Source organism: Ruditapes philippinarum, unplaced genomic scaffold (assembly GCF_026571515.1).
Source record: "Ruditapes philippinarum isolate M1 unplaced genomic scaffold, ASM2657151v2 ctg3139_1_1_1_1, whole genome shotgun sequence".
Classification (NCBI taxonomy): Eukaryota; Metazoa; Mollusca; class Bivalvia; order Venerida; family Veneridae; genus Ruditapes; species Ruditapes philippinarum.
Genome location: NW_026863344.1, coordinates 26,280 through 49,631, shown reverse-complemented (window position 1 = coordinate 49,631; position 23,352 = coordinate 26,280). Strand labels below are relative to the sequence as shown.

The following is a 23,352-nucleotide window of genomic DNA, read 5'->3' as shown; positions in this document are numbered from 1 at the left end:
AACGGAAGGAAATTGTGGAATTTCAATTCATACTTTCGATTTTGAATATTTCCCTTTTGTTATCTCATCAGTATAAATTAATGCACACATGATCTAAAACTTGGTTCTGTAAAGTCATTACATTGGATAATAATACTTATAAAAAGTATTGTTATTGTTTTGTTTCGTCTTTTTATGCAAGGAGAGTAATGTATAATGACCACTGGTTTCGTATTTTGAATGTTCTCCCTTATGTTTGCAGTTAATAGAAGACAAAAAAGATGAAATGCATTTAAATATTTTAAAATAATTCAGATTGTATTTTTGAATTTATTTATAATATAGGGTTAACGCACGTTTTTCCGTGTTATAACGTCTGCAGAGTCCCGAGGAACGGTTGGTCCCCGAGCCCGGTAGGGCGAGGGCTCCAACAGTTCTGAGGGACTCTGCAGACTTTATAACACGAAATAAACGTGCGTTGACGCTATTATAGCATAAAATTTTAAAACAGATTCATGATGTATATTTAATACAAAACACAATACATTAAATCCTTGTGCTTGGACGGTATTTATCCAATTCTACATGTTTTACGTATACGTTTTATTTTTCCGGGGCCAACAACGAACCGAACGAAATTTTGAATTTTAATTGATATTATAAAGCTTGACATTGGAGAAATATTATCTCAAGGAAAAAAAAACAACAACGTTACATTACTCTTCCCAATACAAAACATGACCCTCAGAAATTCTTAGAATGATTTCAGATTGACGGTAGAAAAAAGATCAGTCACGTCATCAGAATCGGGTTTTTTCAAGCACACAAGTTTATAAAAAAAATCAGGCACTAAACATTATTCTCTCAAAGAAATATAAAGAGCATTTATCAACATAAGCATCAATAAAACAACATGTTCTCATATTCATTTTGTGTTATCCTGTTTTGTAAGTTAATCGGAGGGTTAAACTGAATGCCAGTAATTTGTTTACATTGACAACTGTCCGTTTCTTAGAAAGGGCGACAACCAAGATTAGCAGCGATGTATATACGCCGTATTTCCGGCATAGTTACTTGAATGCTGCTCGCCGTATTTAATGCGATTGAGGCCCTCGAATCCATAATTTCAATATAACAAGAGCGCATGACTCTTTGGCAAACAGGCCAAATCGTCATTTTTTTTGTTTGTTTACTGGGCCCTGTATGTATTGCGCATAGGTGAAACCGGGCTATAACAAGAGCGCGTGACTATGTTAACACATGGTTTTGGTCCCGTTATAACATGGGCAAAATAGGGAAAAATAGCCGATTTTATGCTATAATTAGAAAAAGTGCATGGTTTATAAATGCTTATGTCGTCACTATAGATATCATTTTGATTTTTTAAAATGTTTTAACTGCATTACCCACTGTATATCATTATTTTCTCAAAGTGAAATTTTACAATATCCGCTACAAGCGTAATATAATACCATATTCCCTAGCAAATATCTCGAATCGAAATGAAGATATTTTGTATATTTTATTTCGGTTACATGCGTCGGAGTATACTTTACTTCCAAATGATCTTTATCAAAGAAACAGTTAGCTTGTGTAACTTTAAATCTGTTATTATATATAAACGACCAACGTCTTTATATTTATCAAAATATTGACAATACATATATATAGGACTACATGTCATATGATAAACCGAGACCTGAAACAAGTAAGTGAATTAGTTTTATCATTAAATGTTTATACTAAAATGTAGGATATTAGTGCGTATACATGTACAAACGCTTATAAACGTTTATTCCAAGGTTTCTATTATTTTCTTGTTATCATGTACCTAACTAGCTACAGATCATTTTGCCAGTCCACAAAAGTGCTATAAAGTTAGCTAATGTGATCATCAAACGACCGTCTCAGGTATTTTTGTTATCTGTTACCATTTACATGTTTATCTATTAAAATCAAACCTCTTTTCACTAAACTGGCATGACTCTCCTGTTTACCCTTTTAATAATGGTCAAGAGGGATTTTCTACAACCATTTATAATGATATGAAATGATGTCTCAAATTTTCAATGGTATAAATGTAGGTCACCAGCTTCAACCACAGGGAAACTATTTAAAAATATTACAGATAAGTTACCTAATGTTATATTAGCAGTCTATGTTCGGTTTTAGATAGATCGAACGTCATTGGAAAAACTTTAAATAATCAGTTAAAACTCACATCTTGGGCGTGTCTTTACACTTCTGTAATTGCGTTCAATGTATCTATATAAAATAAAACTAGGATATGAGGGAAACCCTTGTTGATTACAATAAAATTGATCAATTTGTCCCCTATAACCAACAAGGCACGTTCTTGTGTTTTCTCTACTTCACTTCTTATTCTTCTACTCCCTTCTCGCTCTTCACATTCTCCTCCTCCTCCTTATTTCCTCCTAATTCTCCCACTTCTTTATCTCTTCACCACCACCACCACCACCACCATCATCATCATCATCATCATTGTCGTCGTCGTCATCATCATCATCATATTGCCCTTTTACTCCTTCTCCTCATCTTTTCCCTCTTCCTCTGCTTCTTTTTTAGAATGTAATGGTCCTCTTCTAGTTAGATATACATGTACATTATTTCAAGAGTAAATGCTTTTACATAGAAATGTCTCGAAACATCTATTCAATGAAACACGTAAGACCGCTTAATTTTGCATAGCAACAGTTCTTTCTTTTTATTTAACGCATGTTTGATGTTATAATTAAATTTGAAGTTGTTTATTTATAGATGAAAACGTCACAATGATTTTTACACTTATATTGTCTGTAACACTGTGTAGTATAAGCCAGGGACTAGACAATGGTTTGGCTGTGACGCCACCTATGGGATGGTTGTCATGGGAACGATATAGATGTAACATTGACTGTGACAATGACCCAGATAACTGTATCAGGTACGAACACTTGGAAAACATTAATATGTCATTACTGTTGTTTTACATCTTTTCTATTCGTCACAACCTTTAACAGTTCAACAAGTAAGAAGCATTACACCAAAGTTTGGCATCTCAAAATTAAACAAACAAATAAATTTGACGGTACATGTACATGCATTTAAATTTTTTCTGTCTAATGTTATTTCAAGCAGTTATGAGGGAAGTGGTATCATAGTTTGGGGACCTTTCAGTGGTACTCAAGTATTTAAGGAATCTGGCAAACAAACAAATCATCTGTTCGAACAGGACAACGGTCACAAGCAAGATTCGCTATAATTATGACACCATTGCTGATAAATACAGGAAACTGACTTGAAACGTGCTAAATATTCCTTCCGAACACTGAACCAAGTTTTTGTAATTTGTTATTTACAATTGTCAGTGAGAACTTATACACAGCAATGGCTGACGCAATGGTAACGGAAGGCTACAAGGATAAAGGTTACGAGTACGTGAACGTAGATGATTGCTGGATGGAGAAGGAACGAGACGCCAACGGTACACTTGTAGCAGATAGAAAACGATTCCCACATGGCATGAAATGGCTTGCTGACTACGTATGTATCATTTCCACGATGTCTTTTCTGTCTTCATTTTATATATTTAGAGAAAAAAAAATTCTAATGGCACAAATTAATATTTATTATTTAGCATCTTTTCTTAGGCACACCTGTGGAGGATAGAAAGCGATTTCCATGATGTTTGACATTGGCTTCAGTGCATTTTTTCTTTTTCCAGTAAGCATATCAAAGTAACTACGTTACATCTGTTTGTATATTTCATGAACAGATGCATGTTTTAATGTCTAAATTGAAACGAGCATACATGCATGTGTTTGTATATAAATCTAGATGCATGCTAAAGGATTAAAACTCGGTATATATGAAGATTTTGGGACATTTACATGTGGTGGGTATCCTGGCAGCGAATTCTATCTTCAAAAAGACGCCGAAACATTTGCTTCTTGGGGAATAGATATGGTCAAACTGGATGGTTGCAACTCAAACATTCAAGACATGGAATATGGTTTGAATATAATTAAAACATTTTGTTTTCGATATTCAACCGCTTATTTACAAAATTATTTTTATTGCAGTGCAGGGCTGGTGAATCAGTATTGAACGGTGAACGAATCATGATTTCTCGCATACATTTCAACCTAATTTGTAAAAGGCCATGTTAATTTGGAAAAATGTTCACATAAATACACCAACAAAGTTGATGATGTTGGTTGATGATGTTGAACATTTTATAGTCATTACTATCATTGAAATAAAGGAATATAAATATGTAGATAATTATATTGATTTAAAGTATAATTTTTAAACCTCCGATCTCTTTCTTAAATAACAACAACATACATGTAATTAAAATCTACTTTGTTCTTTATCTTATCATAGGTTATCCAGCGATGTCATTATTCTTAAATCAGACTGGACGTCCAATGTTGTACTCCTGTAGTTGGCCAGCCTATGTTGTCTTCTCCAAACAAATTGTAATTTACCAACAACTCTTTCTTCCACGTTGTGAAATAATCTATATCATTATTTCCTGATGATATCCTGATAATTTCTACCAACTTAACATATATAAGAGCGTTGTTTTCAACTGTATGGACTATCAATAGCAATTCTTTTTAATGTATCATCTTATATAAAAATATTAACATTTATTGTCATTCAAACTAACTATCATGCATTTCAGTTCCATTAGTTGATATATATTTCTTTTAACAAAATCATAGATGACCTATGTTAAAAAGGGGAAAAAAAGAAATGTATATGTAATGTATATCCCTTTGATTTGTCAGCCTGACTATAAGAAGATTGCTAGTTATTGTAACATCTGGAGAAATTATGCAGATATACAAGATTCCTGGGACAGTGTTAGAGGGATTATAGAATTCTATGGTAACGATACTGGAAACTTCAGTCTTGTTGCAGGACCTGGAAACTATAATGATCCGGACATGGTAAGTTGGTCCTATTCTTGTTATTGTTGCTACTGCTGATGATGGGGTTTTAAGGGGAATTGAATCTTTGAATTGTGTTTAAAACTAATAGTACATACATGTATATTACTGTTGATTAAACACTTTGGTTACAATAAACGTTGTACATAAACTGCTAAGTATCTGAAATTCTTCAGGAAATAGTGTTTGTATTTATGTTAATGTATCTTTCACTTCTTTAAATTAAACATCAAAAGCACCCAATGCGCTTGCTTTTGGATGTCTCTTTAATTATAATCGCATCATAATTATTTAATATTACGTATTTTTCAAATGCATCCCTCACTAATGTAAAATAATAGAAAAAAAGATAAATTCTATTTTGCGTATCTAAAATAGAAGCGCTGACTATATGCAAACTGAAAAATGCACTATTTTCATTCTGATCTTCATTAACAGCATCATAGGTATTATTTGTTTCTAATATATCTTGAGATGATTTTATATCCGTCAATAAATGTTATAAACTTTGGTGCATAATGTACAAGCTGTTGATGATAGGATAGTTAATGCTTGCATTAATGCAGGCAAATAAAACGTATCTAGTGTTTCAACAATACTCAATATGATATAAACATATTTTAGATCATTGTCGGTGACTATGGGTTGAGTTACGATCAACAACGGGTACAGATGGCCATGTGGGCGATCATGTCAGCGCCTTTACTGATTTCGGTAGATCTGAGGAACGTAAAACCTGAAGCTAAAGCTTTGTTACAGAGTGATATTCTAATTAGAATTAACCAAGACGCAAATGGTAGCATGGGGAAGAGAATTATGAAAGTAAGTATGCTGATATAAAACAAATATCTATAGAAACAAAAGTCTTCGAAAAGAAACATCAGAATGTCTTTGGAAACAAACAAGGCCTATGGTAACGAAAAATTTATTGAAACAAAAAAAAATGAATGTTGTAACACATTTAAGAATTTAGATTGTAACAAAAGGCTCTATATGTAAAGAGAAGAATTTCTGCTGTAACTAAAGAATGTCTTCCGAAACAGAAGAACGGATATCATATTGTTTATCACGTAAAATCAACTGAAATTTGAATTAGTTCTCGCCAATTTTTTTAAGCCAATCACCGACGAGGATTTTTCAAATTTTCAGGTTTCAAATCTTAATAGAACAGATTTTATATAAACTGGACGTTTTATATTATAAAACGCAAGTGGGCGGAGCACTAAGCCGGTTAGAGTGCATATTGGATGTTCTTCGTAAATAAGAAAGCTACAGTCGCTTCGCAAGCTCCGCTCCTTTTTAGCTTTCTTATTTACGAAGAACACCCAATATGCACTCTAACCTATACATAGTGTCAAAACAACGATAAATAAAGGACGCCACAGTTAAAGCGATAAATAATCTAAAAGTAATATCAGTTTGAACAAAAGCATTTTTAGAATTTGATATGAAAATCATTTAGTAAAAGTAACAAGAATACGATATACAACAATAATCAAACATCTTTACATTGACTTACGTTGGCTATAAAGGGAGGTAAATCCGTTGGGTTTATACCTGATTTGCTGTAACTATAGTCCTGAGGTAATTTGTTGTAAGCTATTGACCACTGAAAATGTAGATTAATTTGATATTCTCATAGTATGTTAACAGAATAACCATCTAGATAAAGAAATGAAAGAAATCTCACTTGTATTCGAGATAATTCAACGACATGCCAAGTTTTGTAAATTAAATTTTCAATATAAAGATTCATTTTCTTAAAAGCTCACAAATTTAGACATGTTAGATTTATGTAGAAGAATTGTTTTACAGAATGGTGCTATGGAAATATGGACAAAGAAGTTGGGGTTTGATTTTAAAGGAATGGCTTTTGCTTTCCTGAATTTAGACGACGGAGGCGGTCCTTTGCGGGTGCGTATTTTATTTAGCAATTAATTTCAGTCGTATAAATCGCGATTTCTATAATAAAAAGAGACTTTTGAAAGTGTTGATCGTCCAGTTTTTTAATGACTTGTACATATATCCACTAGTGTGAAATATCAAGGAATTTGGTAGTCCGTTGGGCAGAAAAATATATTACATAAAGATAACGTGTAAAACACATAATGTCAAAACATGTAGTCAATCACACCGGCTGAGAAAAAAACCCACAAAGATTATTGGCTCAAATTTCTTAGGAAATGTACAAAGTTTGGTATAGCTGCCACTGTAGCCACCACTTTTCAATGTTCCATGGTAGATAATATTAATCACTTTAAAAATATTGTGAAGCTTAGACTACAAGATCAATTTTTACAAGATTGGCATAGTACTATTGATACATCCTCTAAGTGTTTAGTGTATCGTACATATAAAAATACTCATTGTTTTGAAAAATATCTAGATGTACTTCCTTTTGACATAGGCAAATATTTATGTAAATTTAGAACAATTGATCATAATAATAGGGTCTGTTCGTTATGTCCGTATCAAGCTATTGGTGATGAATTTCACTACTTATTGAATGTTCGTATTAAATGACATAAGACGTAAATCTCTTCCATCCAGGTTTTACATTCATCCCAATATTTTTAAACTTGACACATTAATTAATAGTTGTGATAAAAATATTCTACTAAAATTATATTTATTTTGCAAAAACATTATGTTAAAATTTAGATAACTAGATCTAATACTTCTCATTCTCCGTTCCCATTTGTTACAATATAAAATACATGTACATGTTGTATTGAATTCAGTACTTGAAATGAACAATATGATCTCCTTTTTGTTTATTTAGCTAGTCATAATTGTATTTTTATATTGTGATATTAGTGATTTTTGACTGTTATTTTTCTGTTTGTTTTTTTGTTATAACCAGTTGCATATTATATGCCTTGGTTTAATAAAAAACTGAAACTGAAACATATATTTGAAATAACTTAGCTACCTATCACCCATTTGTTTTGTTTATTTTGAATGCAAGTACGATAATATTACACCAAAAATTGCATCTTGTATTACACTAACGTTTTACCTGGAATAAGAACTTGCACTCGTTGAGAGAATTGCTTTCCTTAACATAATAATATAGCAAGTAAACTGACAGTGTCTATTCTAGAATTTGAAAAACAGGGGGGGGGGGATTTTTATCGAAAAGTTAGAATTACTTTTGTTGATCTTTTACCTTCTTTTTCTATGTAAAATTTCCCCCCTGCATCTGAAAAATAGGGGGATTCTTAAAATATAAGTGAATCCCCCACCTCCGTCCTAGAATAGACAATGTATGCTAGAGAATTTTTTTTAAATGTTCCCCTTTTCACCGAACTTTTTTGTGATGATTTTGTTGGTAAGTTTTTTTTTCACCTATATTTACAGGTAAACATGCGACTATACGAAATTGGTTTGACTAATACAGAGGGATACAATGTGACGGAAGGTTTTACTGGAGAATTTATCGGGGTTCTAAAACCCTACGATGTCATCAATGCCAGCGTTAACCCATCTGGTATATGGCTTGGAATGGCGTATTGATTTCCCAGCTAATGTGTGCTAGATTTTTTTATGAATTAAGATAGATAGAATTATTTTGTTGCACATTTGTATTATTTTTTTCTATAAACTCGTATATTACCAAAAGGAATCTATGTATCCTGTTGTTATTTTTCATAATTGTAATTGTTGTTAATTGAAGTATTGATTGTGGTGGTGGCGTTTTTCATGAAACTTTAATGTAGTAATATTAATTAATATATGTTTTTATTCTAACATTCTTTTTGAATAAAAGTAATTATAAATGAGTTTAATTTTGCTTCATATTAATCATTTGTCAGTATTGTCAGTAAGTCTGGCACTAAAGTCTAACAATTTAATAATTAGATAAGAAGTGTGTTAAATTTCGTAACCCTTGCTAGTATATTTTTTCAATGTGTTAGATATTTAAACGGAATTTGCATATCTTAGAGCCTTTTCACTCACTCGCATAAATTAGTCCCATTTGTAACATTAAGATATCTAATCGGATGATCAGGCCGCCACGTTTTATTACGCAAATATTTACCGATCAATCAAAACGATCGAAGTTTGTAGAATGCAAAGACACTTTCTATTCTTCGCGTTGACAACTTCTTTGGTCTGTCGTTTATATGATAAGCCCCGTATAAACTCGAATGAATTCTTATTAAATCCTTTTTGGTCCTCGAAATTGAGTTCTTTATTTGTACAGGGATGTCCTGTAGATTTACAAAGCGAGAGTGTTCTACAAATATTTCATTGTGACAAGGATAATAGCGGTAATTTGCAAGGATAAAATGAGATATGTACATAAGTCCACGGAAGATAAAATTCTATACGATGCAGTTTAGAAAATTTTTATTCATGAAATACTACAGTTTGAACCTGTTTTCAGCCAAACCCCAGAGTATAAAGAAATATATCAACCATTTTATAGATGATCTATTAAAACAAAATAAAATCTACTTTGAGAAAAATGTATGTTAAGAAAAGGAAAAATATTTACAATTCAAGTAATAATTTACATTTTAAATGCAACGACTAACTGATTTTGCAGTATTTAACATAATATTTCTCCTGAGAGACTAACGGAATTATATATTTAGGTATTTTATTTGGATTGAACTTGCCGTTTGCAATGTTTTAATTACTATCTTTCTTTATTTACAAAAATAGATAATTAGCATGAATCTGTATTCATGTTTTAATGTGTGTTCAGAACTTGCTACTTTTAAGGGATTTCTATATCAAAGTGTTAAAAGTATTGGTGTTTTTTTTTTGTTGTTGTTGTCAGACTACACGGATTTGATAATGTTGCTGTTGTTACCATACAGCCAACGTGGTTAAAGAAAAACTATAGAAACCAATATCTTGATGAAACAACGATTTTGGCTCATTAGATATGCTTTCTTCTTCTTCTTCTTCTTCTTCTTCTTCAACTTCTTCTTTTTCTTCTTCATCTTCTTCTTCATCATCATCATCATCTTCTTCTTCTTTTCACTTGCTCTACAAGATGTTGCTAAATATAATAAATGCTAGGCCATTCTGTTGAATTATTACGGGGTCCATTATAAATGTAAAGCTGATGGATAATTTAAAAAAGCAGTAAATCTTTGCTTTAATTCAATATTATCTATCAACAAAACATTAACTCTCTCCTAATCGTGCTTAATCGGGAGATTTTAAAGAATTGAAAATTGTAAATTACCGGTTTTTAGTTTTTATTACTTGGTTAGATTTCCATCTCGTAAAATAATGATTTTTGTGCTAAGAAACTCTCGAGTGTTTGTTTAAATAACCTCCACTATCGACAGATGGACTTCGCGTCGTTTATAAATCTGCACAGTAATGTTGAGGGCCGTAGTTTTGCTTTATTGCCGCCTAGGTAACAAATGAAGATTGACAATACACGCATGACAATATCATGTAAGGCTCTTACATCTAAGCACCTTGTTTCACGCATACCATTCCATAAGCCAATACACAACTTTTGAAATAACAAATCAAAGGGATTATATCTCATTCAAATGGGAATAAAACTTTAGTCTTAACAGTGATAAACTACATGGTAGTTGTGATAAATTACGAATGTACACTGTATTCCTTAGTACTGTGAATTGATGTTTATAAAAAATGATATATATTTTAAGTATTTTTAAGTATAATGTATTGTTGTAAATATGACAGAAATAATCTAATCAAGTAGGTTTATACTATAAGTTGATATAAAATATGCACTCTGCGATGAATTTATCTTAATCATCGAGGCTGGAGATAGAAAGAATGTCATTTGGCGAGTTTGACCACTCGAGTTGTAGCACGCTAGCATGTAAAATCTAAAAGAATCCCTTGATATGTTTGGTTTTGTTTAACGCAACACCAACACTGCAAAGGTCAAAGATGACTTTTCAGATTTGCTTGTGGAGAAAGACCTCAGGGACCCCTCAGTGCATTATATAGAGTAGATCAACCAACGTCCATTAAGCTAACTGTATAGCTCACTTACATGAAAGATACCGAAGTCCCTGGCGGAATTTAAACCCACAACTTCTTATTATGAGAATCAACGACTTTAACCACTCAGCCACGGACGCCGTTACCCCTTGTTTAAATGGTGTACTACTGTTGCTGCAGCTGCTTCGCCTTCGTCGGTTTTTCTGTTTTATTTGTTGATTCCACACAAGATTTGCATTCTAATTTTATCGGACAGAGTTAGTGTTTAACAATATTATGTTACAAAGTGTGGTTTTCTAAATGTACATTTTGCCACTTATTTTTCTGACTTAACATTTTATACCAAAAATGGTACTTAATGATACTTAAATGAAATTTTTAAGAAAAAAAACAGAAGTTTAAAAAGTACTTTTGTCGGTGTTATTTTTTGGATATATTTATTATTAAGATCAAAGAGGACATACAAAATACAATCAAAAGTCAAATATTTGGTGTTATTATCATAAACATACATTCTGCTATTCTATGTACGTAAATAAATTACAATATTACAATAATTTGATCCAAAATACAAACATTAATTTTCGTTTGTTTACCTTAATATTTGTCGCTGTAAACATTTGTCACCGGTTAAGCGAAAAAATAAATTGAATTAACGGCTTGCAATAGAATTTACATACACGAATTGACTTCTTGTCGGCCTAAGTGCAATTAGCTATTAAATTGTACTTTTTAGCTTTAACCGTATATTACTGGGGTATGGTGGCTGATTTCTGCCATTTCATGTCTTCGTATCTTCACCCCTAAAAAGTCGAAGGCGCAAACACGCATATGCTCACCTATCGAGTCGTCGCCATCGACTTTTGAGTTCTTTTAGTATCACTTCACCAGCAGCACATCATCCTGGTGTATTGAATGTGCGAAGTAAATCCGTGTCGCTTTGACAAAGTCGGTCCTAAGAGGCGTGAAAAACCAGCCTGGCTGGGAGACCGATAGATGGATACAAATAGTTAATAAAGCTTAGCTAAACAAAATTAGTGAACATGCCAACGATTGAAGAAAAATTATTGTTTTCCTTTCAACGAAAGAAAATCGACATTACTATGCTATGTACCCTTAATGTTATGATATAGTACAGAGCAATATAATAAGTGCGCAAAAAATAGCTAAAATGATTGGTAAAGAAACAATTTAATCGTTCTGTCTAACGTAGAAAAAACACGTGCATTCCCAATAAAGACATAAAGACATATAAATTTATGGTTAATCTTATTAGATTTCCGATTTAAGTATAAATTGTTCTTGCCAGCAACACTCGAAATATTTCTAACGTATTGTCACGTTTTAGATTTTAATGAACAATGCAAAGTGTAAATAGAACGCGTTTGAATGTTTGCAGATTAAATAAAACATACTAATGAACTTTGACATCTTTTTTTAATAGGAAGGATACTTATTGGTTTCTATGTTACTTTTGATACAATAGTTTCAAACTGTTTTAAAAACGACAACTTTATGGATTTGAAACATGACTTGAAATTTATTTGTCTTTATTTTGAAATAAAAGATAATTTATCTATAAGAAGCCACAAGAGAGTCTTGATAAATAGTTTACTATATTCTTGATATATGTGTGATGAATTGTCGTAATGATGATGCTGACTATAACAATAGTGATGATGATGGCGACGAAGATAATGATGAGAGTGATTACAATGATGTGGTGATATGACGATGATTGTGATGATGTTGTGATGATGATAACAATAATGATGAAGATGAGACGATGATGATGATGAAGAAGAAGACGACGACGACGACGACAACGATGATGATGATGATGATGACTATGATGATGATGATAATGATGATGATAATGATGATGATGATGATAATGATGACAATTATGACAATGATGTGGTGATGGTGACGATGATTTTGTGAGTATGATGAGAAGGAGGAGGGGGATGACGACGACGACGAAGATGATGGTGATAATAATGGTGATGATGATGATGACTGTGACGATAATAATGACAAGGCCGATGATGATGAAGACGACGATGACAATGATGATGATGATGAGGAGGAACAGGATGAGGATGACGACGACGTTGACCACTATAACGATGATTTAGATGTCACTAATCACAAACTCATGACCATCTCTGTCAGGAATGCATTGACCTGACGTACAAACGAGTCAATGATACCATGAAACGTGTCCGTAAAAGAACAACAACATGTCATTTCATCAGTTCAAACCAAATCTGGGCCATTTTAATTTTACATCTTTGTCAGAAGAATTATAAATATTTTCATCGTTATAATCTTCTGTATATCATCATCATGTCCATTACCTAGGTTTAGGTCAGATAAAACCCATGTCACCATCAATATCTCTTCATCAAAGCTGGTCCTCTTTTATGAATGTCTTCTTAACAGTATACCTGTAAACATTAAAAAGACAATCAGTGGAAACATTGACATTGATACTGTATCTTGTCGCAACGGATAAACTATTTTGATAAAGTTTTTTTATAATTGTTTTCGTTTAACAATTCAGTAACTGCTTACGACTCATTGTTTCAGCAACATAAAACAGTGTCCAATTATCAACAAAAGGACAAATGCATGCTTAAAGTTACAAAAATTGGTTGTTTCCTAAATAATATTTATATTTGTATATAAGATACTATATTTCTACTGTTTCAAAGAGCAGTAAATATTTTCGTGTAGCAAGATAGTAACAATAATAATTGTTTAAATATTATAACGTATGCTATCAAATATTCAAATCTTATTTGCTTTTAAGAATTATAGAAACCTTTAAAAATAATTGTTTTTTAAATTGTAAGAAAGTTAAATGATCAACATAATCTGAAAATTTTCGCAAATGAATGTGAATTCAAACAATATCTGAATATTTCTCACTCAAACATTAAGTTAACCGACCTACATGTATGAAACGCATCTTGCATAATTTACTCCCGAGTACATTTGCAAAATAATTCATTTACGCATGATTGGCCAAAAGTCATGACGTAATGTCAGTGATGTCAGTTAAAAAAACAGTGTGATATATTAAAGTAAAAATCTTATTCATTTTACTCCCATGTATTTTGGTTGCTTTTCAGACCAAATGTTACTGCCGAAGACAATTTAAAAACAAAAATCAGATATGACAAACTTGTATAGATTTCAGCGCTTTCAAAATCTGAAATGCAAATTTTAAATTTATCCAAAGGTATATTGCTTTTGATTAAAACATACGGCACAAATTGTATCAATTTCATCAGATAGCTGTTCAACAGCCTTAAGTTGCGCTTGCTGTTCTTTTTGGCACGGATTTCTCACGGTTAATCGCGATCACCTCTACAACACTTATCATTAGTGTATTGTTTACAGAGATTTTCATCTGGAGTATTAACAAAACTATATTTAAAAAGATAAATCCAGAACAAACATTTACAATATCACCGATTACATTGCACCAATTCAATAGGAGAACAAGAAATATAGAGGGTTTAATCTATGATAATATTTGTTGTCCCTATCGAGATTTCGACACAATAAATGTGACAATTTGTGATGCATACACTCTGGATCGGTATCTCCGTTCAGCCATTGTTTTAAAAATATCAAATTTTTATCACGCAAAGCGTTGATTATCTGATACTGTACAGTTATACAAAGCGATAAAAGTCTTTATTTCTGCATTTCACAAAATCACGTTAACTCTTTTAAAGAAGACTTAATTAAACAACAATTATACCATAAATAAAGCAAAGATATACTTAAATCCCCTCCTATGAAATTAACAAATTGCATTTTTTAAAGAATATGTTAAGTAGTGTTCATCACTGAAAGTGGTTTAGATGTTGAACTGTTACGGCTACGATTGAAGCAGGGACAAAATTGATAACAACAACGTAACGTGACCATACGCCGCGTCAACGTTAATCATGGTGTTGTTGAACACGTTGGAGATAAGGATGATGATTTAGACGAAGAGTAAAGAAGATGATGATGATGATTAGTTTGATGATTACGATCATGGTGAAGGATAAAAAGAAGTTGTTGATTATGATGATGATGATGACGGCGGCAACGACGACGATGATGATTATGATAAGCACGGCCACAACAACGATGTCAACAACTATGATGACGATGACGATGACGATGATGATGATGATGATGATGATGATGATGATGATGATAGTAGTAGTGATGACGAAAAATACGACGGTGATGATAAACTGCCATTGTATGGTCAACATAATCAAATAAGGCACTAAATTATATGAAAATTATTTTTCATCCAGTTTCCTGAGACTCTAATAGAAGACTTTGATCATTGTCCAAGTGCAGCGTTCTTTTTTACTTTCGCCTAAATAATAAAATAATAATATTACAATATTCCCCATTCTGTGATCTGATGATAAAGTGTCAGGCAAGTAATGCATGTGCCAACATATCTCTATGTCAGTCAAGGAATATTACCGCCTTCAAATACCAAAGCTCAATTTTGAAAAAAAAATATCTTGAGATTAAACGATAAGTCATGATGAATCAAGACAAATAACCAACACTGTATCTTATTCAATGTATCTAACGAGTTGAAACAATATTTATATATGTTTAAATTTGTTTTGCCAACGCGCGCCGAACTACTTTAACGAAAACGCGCATTGATATGACCACGTGATTCTATCCAAAAGCGCCCGGATATAAATCATCGGACTGTCCATTTCGGCAATCGGAAGAATTATCATCAAGGGGTAAAGAACCCAGTGCAATTTATTCAGGGAAGATTTAAAACACACCATATCAACATGAGAGAAATTGTTCACATGCAAGCCGGCCAGTGCGGCAACCAAATTGGAGCCAAAGTAAGCAAGTTCTTTTAAACTCATTTCGCTGTATTTGAAAATGATACTTTTGTATCATATTATATCATTAACGTAATTATTTAATTCGTTTATCATACAACTGTTTATTCATGATTATCCATTCATTCAATATTTTCATTTTTGATAATTGTTATGCTTTTACATATCAACAATATTTCTCTCCATAATAATGTGATATGATGTTAGAAACCCTCGGCTGTATCATAACCCTTATAAAAGCTGTAATCAGTTTCGTTTTGTAATTGCATTTTTAAAAGTTAAATTGTTGAAACATCTGGTATCAAATATAACACCTTGGTGTTAAGCTTGTACTTACCAAGTATTTCTAAAATGAACATTAACATCAAAGTTCAAACTCAGATTCTTTTATCATTAATGGTAAGACTTTTGTATAAAATCACCTTGGCGGATTAAGTTATTCATACGAAATAAACTGAAGACGAAAATGTCGTTAAAGCAAATTTAGATGAAATTAAAATGAACTTTCATTTCCATAAACATAACATTTGGTTTATAAAGAAAGACAAGATCAGATTTCTACATTATATCATTTAGCAAGGACAATTTTTGAGAAATACTGTAATTGTTGAATGCGATCATTTGAAGTTTTTATTTTGAAGAAAGAGTGGTTAACGATAGAAGAAAGGAAAAATAATGAAAAAGCTTATAAAGCTAAAAAGATTAAAGCCGTTTCATATTCATGAACGAAATCGTTAATATTTAAAATATATTTCAAACATGATCAAACTTTGTGTCCATCTCAATAAACAAAACCTTGTCGCATTCTATCCGTTATTTCAAATGTTTGCTTAGATTGTTTAAAGATTTAAACACTTAAAAAGTTTAAACAAAAAAGAATGGTCTATGAATACATATTTAGCGATCATTTGTGAAATCCTTCAACATTTGTAAGATACGGTATCTTATAACAAAAGAAGTAACTAAATAACCTCTTCATTTATTCGGATGTATTTGTTCCTTTTCGTTAAAATAGACTGATAACGGGAATTATCGTGTTCATCACAAAATTTAAATAAAAACGTTAACCGTTCTATCGATGAAGAATGGTTAACAAAATGATACTTAAAGATTAAGTTTCTTCTGGGTTTTAAAATTTTAAAAAAGACGAGAATTTTACGACTTGATGTAAAAGGCAATAAAACAGAAATTTTAATACATAGATTTTGAAAAAGACGGCGTGAAGAATTTTAATTTTAAAAAATCAGAAATTTGACTTTTTTATGTTAAAGGTTATAGTGCTTTACATAATGAAATAGTTTATAAACAGTAAAATAAAATTTGTTTCCATAATCATACGGTCGAGTCTCGAAAGTTGTAACATGGAATGCCTCTGTTATTTAAGGCACATGGATTTTCTACGTCAAGAGAAAGAAATATTTCGGAACAAAATAATTTCGGAACAAAATATTATGAAGCTATTTTATACGGTTTTGCTTTTTATCGACGATTTCGTGCAGGCGCCATTTGCTTTTAAGGATATATTCCTACATAGATCATTCATACAATTTGTAAAGACACAAACAATAATTTTTATAAACCAATTAGCAAGTGCTCAGTCGACACTTGTAACTGAACCAGGGAGGTCTAAACCATGTCTTGCCAATGGAGTAGATCATATTAAAAAAAGTTAAAATGTTGATAGCTTAAGTACTTAATAACACTAATGCATCCAAGTTTCAATTACACGTGAATTTATACAAGTGGTTTGTATACTCAAGTTTTGTCTAACAACATTGTTAAATTAAAATTTACTTTTAACATTTAAACTCTCGATGTTTGAAAGCATACGTTGAGTCCGGCACGCTTTCGGTTAATTTCGAAGCCTTACATATCCATGCCGAGATAAGCGACATAAAAGAAGTGTTCATAAAAGGCTTATAGGGGTTGAAATGAAAAGTGCAATGCATTTGTTGATGAAAATCCTTTTTAGACACTCATGTCATCTGAGAGCTTAAAAGCTTGCAAAATTTTGAAGAGTTTAATCGCTACATTCTATATGGCGAATTGAGATAAGAAAACGTAGCAAACTTGTTATTGAAAGTGGTTTTATAAACATTCATATTTGAATACTAATAGCAATATGTGCTTTTGTTTCTTATGTCTTTGTGATAGAGAAATGCTAACATCAGCAAAAATACTCGAAATGATTTTTTCAACCGGAGACAACGCATTTTTAAGGGGAAATTTTATATATGATAATTAATCTCATACAACTATTATAAGCTTTTTGATACACGGACTCGATGTTTATGAAAAATGCCTTTAAAAGATTTAAACTTCATGACCTGTAAATGAAAAACAAAAATAAAAGCAAAATACCTACATGTAGCTAAATTTGAATTTGCGCAATTGATATGTCTATCCTTGAACAGGCGATTAGTTAAGTTTCGAGAGACTTCAATATAAAAATACAAAATTTGAGCTACCAACAATTTACGGGATCCGTACGCTCACTGCATGAAAGGGCGGATGGACCCTCATTAAACATAGAATACACGCATACACCAACAATTTAGAGCCTGGTCAGACTGTTTGAATGTGCAGACTGGTTAGCAAACTATTTCCTGTGTCCACAAATGCATATTATATTCTGTTCCTTTTATTTTATTCCTGAAAAGCCTTTTTGTTTTAGGGACCTTTTTTAAAGGTACTCATTGGCCAATCACCTGAATCATTTTTCTTTCTATATTTCGTTACTTTTTAAATAAATTATCAACATGCCTTCTTATAATAACCATTAAAATGAAAAAATATTTTAAAATCATTTTGCCATTTCCAGGTAAAGAAAAAAAGAAAAAAGTTCCTGCGGCATAATTTGCGTTAATCTCAAAAAATAATTTGTGCGATTTATGATTTTATGAAATTTTGTGTAATTACAGTTCTGGGAAGTTATATCAGATGAACACGGAATTGATCCAACAGGAACATACCATGGGGATTCAGATCTTCAACTAGAAAGAATCAATGTGTACTACAACGAAGCCACTGGTAATGAAATACTATAATGATATATATTTACACAATATTCAAAATGTATTCATTCCTTTTTTCTGCAAATGAAAGTATTCTTATAAAGTCTACACTGAAGTTTTTGAAATTGGACTGGTGAAATACATGTTGCGGTGTCAAATAAAATAGTTCTTTGAAACATACCATCAGCAGCTTATTTTTTAACGTTAAAATAAAATTCATAAAATTACAACATTTTTTCATTTACTATTTTTTTCACCTTTATAATGAATATTTAAATAATCTATATAAAATTTGACTATTTTAGGCGGCAAATATGTACCACGTGCTGTTCTTGTTGACTTGGAACCCGGAACCATGGATTCCGTCCGATCCGGGCCATTTGGACAGATCTTCAGACCTGATAACTTTGTGTTCGGTAGGTATTTACTCCCTTCCATTGATATTTAAAGACCATAGTTAACATTTTGAAAACGCCTATATTTATTGTATACTTTAAGGGTCTTCAGCAAAATACGGAAAAAGTATGTTATAAGAATAATATGGTGTAAAAATATTACATTTAATGTCCAAAGAAATTCGCTGGAAGCGTGTTCAGTATAAAAACAAAGTCTGCAAAATGTCATTTCAAAACTACATTTATTCATAAACATCTATCAAAATACAATACCAAAATCTTCCTTCATGCAATAACATGATTAAAACATGTACAAAATGGATAATCGACATTTATTGAATGTATATACCATATGAAAAAAAAACAACAAATAAAAGATATTACGGTAACACCTACAGATTTAATTAATACAATTACTGATAAATCACGATGCATAGATAACAGTCAAAGTGACAAATGGTATTGGGTTCGATCGGTAATAAAAAATCTATCCACACGCGAAGTTTCTAGATGAATCGATTGCCTATAGACAAAAGATTCCGTCATATATCAAATATTTGACGTTAAATGAATTCAATCGTTCAGTTTTAACTGATAGGACTGTAAATAAAATAGACATCCAATAAAGAAGAGATGGTAAGATTATGACGAGGACATTAACAGATACTTATTATTTACAATTTGCTCAATAATGAGTGGTAGGAAGATAACGAGATCCATGGCCACACAACCATGGAGACCATTGTTCTAAAAGAGATTGGGTCTTGACAATGATACCAAAACATTAACCCACCGGCTTATGCGTGAACATTTTACAATACAATCCAATACAATTATTATCAAAATGTGTACCCATCAGCACACCGCGTTAACGCTCTTAAATAGTGTCCGATACAAGTAGTATCAAAAGGTATACCAATCGACAATTTATAATTGATTCCAACAAAATAACTACGATAGCAAAACTTAAATGTTAAAAGACGACCCTTCATTAAACAAAGGGTAAATAACAACACTGGGGTTCATTTACAAAAAGACATAGTGTTTAACTTTTTGCTTGATATACAATATACTACATGTAGTATATTCCCTTTTTGCTTTATTTCAGAACTCAAACATTTGTAAACTTATTTGTAAAATGTAGTAGATATATTGGAATAGCTAATGTATTGAAATCGAATATAACATGCTCTTTGGCATGAGCAACTTTGCCATGAGCAAAATTCAATGAAGGTATGAACTTTTAGAAAAGTCTTCATTTAAAAACATTAACTATTGGGTTTTATTCCAGACTTATTCTTTAAAAGTTCAATTCTATATTAACAGGACAGAGTGGAGCAGGAAACAACTGGGCAAAGGGACATTACACTGAAGGTGCCGAGTTGATTGACTCTGTGTTGGACGTTGTAAGAAAGGAGGCTGAGTCATGCGACTGTATTCAGGGATTCCAACTTACACACTCCCTCGGTGGAGGTACCGGGGCTGGTATGGGAACCCTCCTTATCAGTAAAATCCGCGAAGAGTACCCAGACAGAATCATGAATACATTCTCAGTTGTGCCATCACCAAAGGTATGTAACATATGACCGTGAACATATTGTTCTACAAAAAAAAAGAAGAAAAAAAAGAAAGCGCAAAATACCTTTTTACCGGATTTTCACGATACAACATCTAATGTTTGAATTTGTTAACGCAATTCAACTATGTAAAATTGTATTCTAAACCTTCTATTTAAATACTTTTTACTTTTGGGATCAACATAAACTAGTCTTTTTGAGTATCAATTCATGTCTTATCCATGGATGTCACCAAGGAAACATAACAATTTTTGTATTTTATTGTCATTATTCGAATACCAAAACATCATAGCGTATTGGGTTTATTTTATTTAACTCCGTACTAATTATTTGTGTACATTATATTCCAGGTATCAGACACAGTTGTCGAACCATACAACGCCACATTGTCCGTCCACCAACTTGTTGAGAACACTGATGAAACTTACTGTATCGATAACGAGGCTCTTTACGACATCTGCTTCAGAACTTTGAAACTGACCACACCAACATACGGAGACTTGAATCATCTCATCTCTGCTACCATGTCCGGTGTAACCACATGTCTACGTTTCCCAGGTAGGCTTTCATTCCAAATATTGCATTAATTTCTCATTTCTTATGATGTTAAATCGTTTTGCTAATAAACACCTTTTAGCAGTTTCAAAATTGAGCATATTATGTCAAACATTACTTATAGATGTGAAATGTTATATTTAATAAATATTTTGTCAAAAAAAAATGTCAAAGCTTTTAAAAATCTAAAGACATGTACCTTCAATTTCAGGTCAGTTGAATGCCGATCTTCGTAAAATTGCTGTCAACATGGTCCCCTTCCCCCGTCTGCACTTCTTCATGCCTGGGTTCGCTCCCCTTACCTCCCGTGGTAGCCAACAGTACAGAGCTCTGACAGTACCCGAGCTCACCCAACAGATCTTCGACGCCAAGAATATGATGGCTGCCTGTGATCCACGTCACGGTAGATACCTCACGGTTACCTCAATCTTCAGAGGACGTATGTCCATGAAAGGTACGTTTAATTATATGAGGTTATTAAAACATTTTACTTTGACTTCAAAAATTGTCTTGAAATTGCTTTTGACTTACGAAGTTACAGCTCTGTTGTATCTACTAAAATACAAAATATGTATTTAAGACACTTCTAAAGCGCAAATGATTTTGAGAAATTCTTTGATTCAGCAACTTCCAACCCCGTCGACATGTTCTTTTAGTGCATTAATGCAGATTTAACGTTTATTTTCTTTCTAGCTATTATTTAAACTAATTAACAAATGTTGAGTTTTGCAGTTATTGTAAATCCATTTCTTACTATGTTACATGTATAAATGTGTTCGGCTATAACGAAATGTTCCGTTTTCTTCTTTGACAGAGGTTGACGAACAGATGTTGAACGTCCAAAACAAAAACAGCAGCTACTTCGTTGAATGGATTCCCAACAACGTCAAGGTCGCCGTCTGTGATATCCCACCACGTGGTCTCAAGATGTCTGCCACCTTTATTGGAAACACCACTGCCATCCAGGAACTGTTCAAGCGTGTCTCAGAACAATTCACCGGTAAATAAATTTGAATTTTTTTAAGAAACAGCCTGAGAGAAAAAGCCTCCAAAAAGGATTAAGGATATGATTTAGTGGAAGAACTGGATCAATGCTGTCAAATGTCGGCTTAAAAATTAAATCTATTGCGTAAAATAAGAAAATATCAAACCCATTTAGAACCTTGGTTGACATTAAATTTTACATAAAATTATTTAATAACAACATTTTGATCAAAATACTCCCTTCAAGATTGTTACCAAAAAAACTGTGTAGTCATTATTGTTTGATTTTTTTTTTCTTCAGCTATGTTCCGACGAAAGGCTTTCTTGCATTGGTACACTGGTGAGGGTATGGATGAGATGGAATTCACTGAAGCCGAATCCAACATGAACGATTTGGTGTCTGAATATCAACAATACCAGGTCAGTCAAGATTTTTGTTGTTCTATAGTTTTTCTAGCAGTTTGACGAAAGTTTCATTGGTTTTAGTCAGAGCTTTAAATCTGTCTGTAATATTATTCTGTTTCAAAAACAAAACTGACAGCTGTAAGTTACTTATCCGAGTCTTCAACACCTTAGAATATTTCTTTTAGATAATTCTCTTAAATATTGCTTGAATAGGTCTAACTTGGTTACATTTGTAATTTAGAAAAAAAATGATGTAACACTGAATTGATAAAATTTTATAATTGGATCATTAATCAGTTTATAATGATGAGACAAATTTATTTTTCAGGACGCTACCGCAGAAGAGGAAGGAGAGTTCGACGAGGAGGGTGAAGAAGAGGAGGCATAGACAGCATAGATACCACCACGTGCTTGCGTGACGTCACATCCTGTCACATGACAAAAACATTTATTTTCATAATTCCGTCCATTCTTTCTTACATAAACATTTTGAAACAAACAACGAGTGAAGGAAATTGTATACATTTTACATAACATTTTATACAACCTTTACAAAAGAAATAAAACATTAAATATTTATACAATTTAGTTATTTAGATCTTCATTTTATAACAAAACTGGAATATACGTAACTTCTTAAA

General features: G+C 32.1%; 2 protein-coding genes across 2 annotated transcripts; both read left to right on the top strand.

Annotated features, from left to right (window-relative positions):
• Nucleotides 1-2,763: 2,763 nt before the first annotated feature.
• LOC132721887 (alpha-N-acetylgalactosaminidase-like) lies at nt 2,764-8,648 on the top strand. The gene is made up of 8 exons (XM_060706264.1): nt 2,764-2,923; nt 3,348-3,522; nt 3,817-3,991; nt 4,366-4,460; nt 4,776-4,937; nt 5,562-5,759; nt 6,753-6,851; nt 8,298-8,648. Exons 1-8 carry the CDS (start codon nt 2,772-2,774, stop codon nt 8,451-8,453), a joined length of 1,212 nt encoding a protein of 403 aa, XP_060562247.1. The 5' UTR covers nt 2,764-2,771; the 3' UTR covers nt 8,454-8,648.
• A 6,971-nt stretch (nt 8,649-15,619) lies between these two features.
• LOC132721891 (tubulin beta-4B chain-like) lies at nt 15,620-23,352 on the top strand. Its single transcript, XM_060706269.1, has 9 exons — nt 15,620-15,781; nt 18,703-18,811; nt 19,101-19,211; nt 20,517-20,761; nt 21,118-21,325; nt 21,534-21,776; nt 22,137-22,322; nt 22,608-22,726; nt 23,040-23,352. Exons 1-9 carry the CDS (start codon nt 15,725-15,727, stop codon nt 23,097-23,099), a joined length of 1,338 nt encoding a protein of 445 aa, XP_060562252.1. The 5' UTR covers nt 15,620-15,724; the 3' UTR covers nt 23,100-23,352.

Bases quoted from the DNA above. Each gene is read 5' to 3' on its own strand.
- LOC132721887 (XM_060706264.1), top strand. From the start codon at position 2,772: ATGATTTTTACACTTATATTGTCTGTAACACTGTGTAGTATAAGCCAG. The intron at 4,461-4,775 runs GTAATTTACCAA...TTGATTTGTCAG, and splicing joins TTGTCTTCTCCAAACAAATT to CCTGACTATAAGAAGATTGC. The intron at 5,760-6,752 runs GTAAGTATGCTG...ATTGTTTTACAG, and splicing joins TGGGGAAGAGAATTATGAAA to AATGGTGCTATGGAAATATG.
- LOC132721891 (XM_060706269.1), top strand. From the start codon at position 15,725: ATGAGAGAAATTGTTCACATGCAAGCCGGCCAGTGCGGCAACCAAATT. The intron at 19,212-20,516 runs GTAGGTATTTAC...CTATATTAACAG, and splicing joins ACCTGATAACTTTGTGTTCG to GACAGAGTGGAGCAGGAAAC. The intron at 22,323-22,607 runs GTAAATAAATTT...TTTTTTCTTCAG, and splicing joins TGTCTCAGAACAATTCACCG to CTATGTTCCGACGAAAGGCT.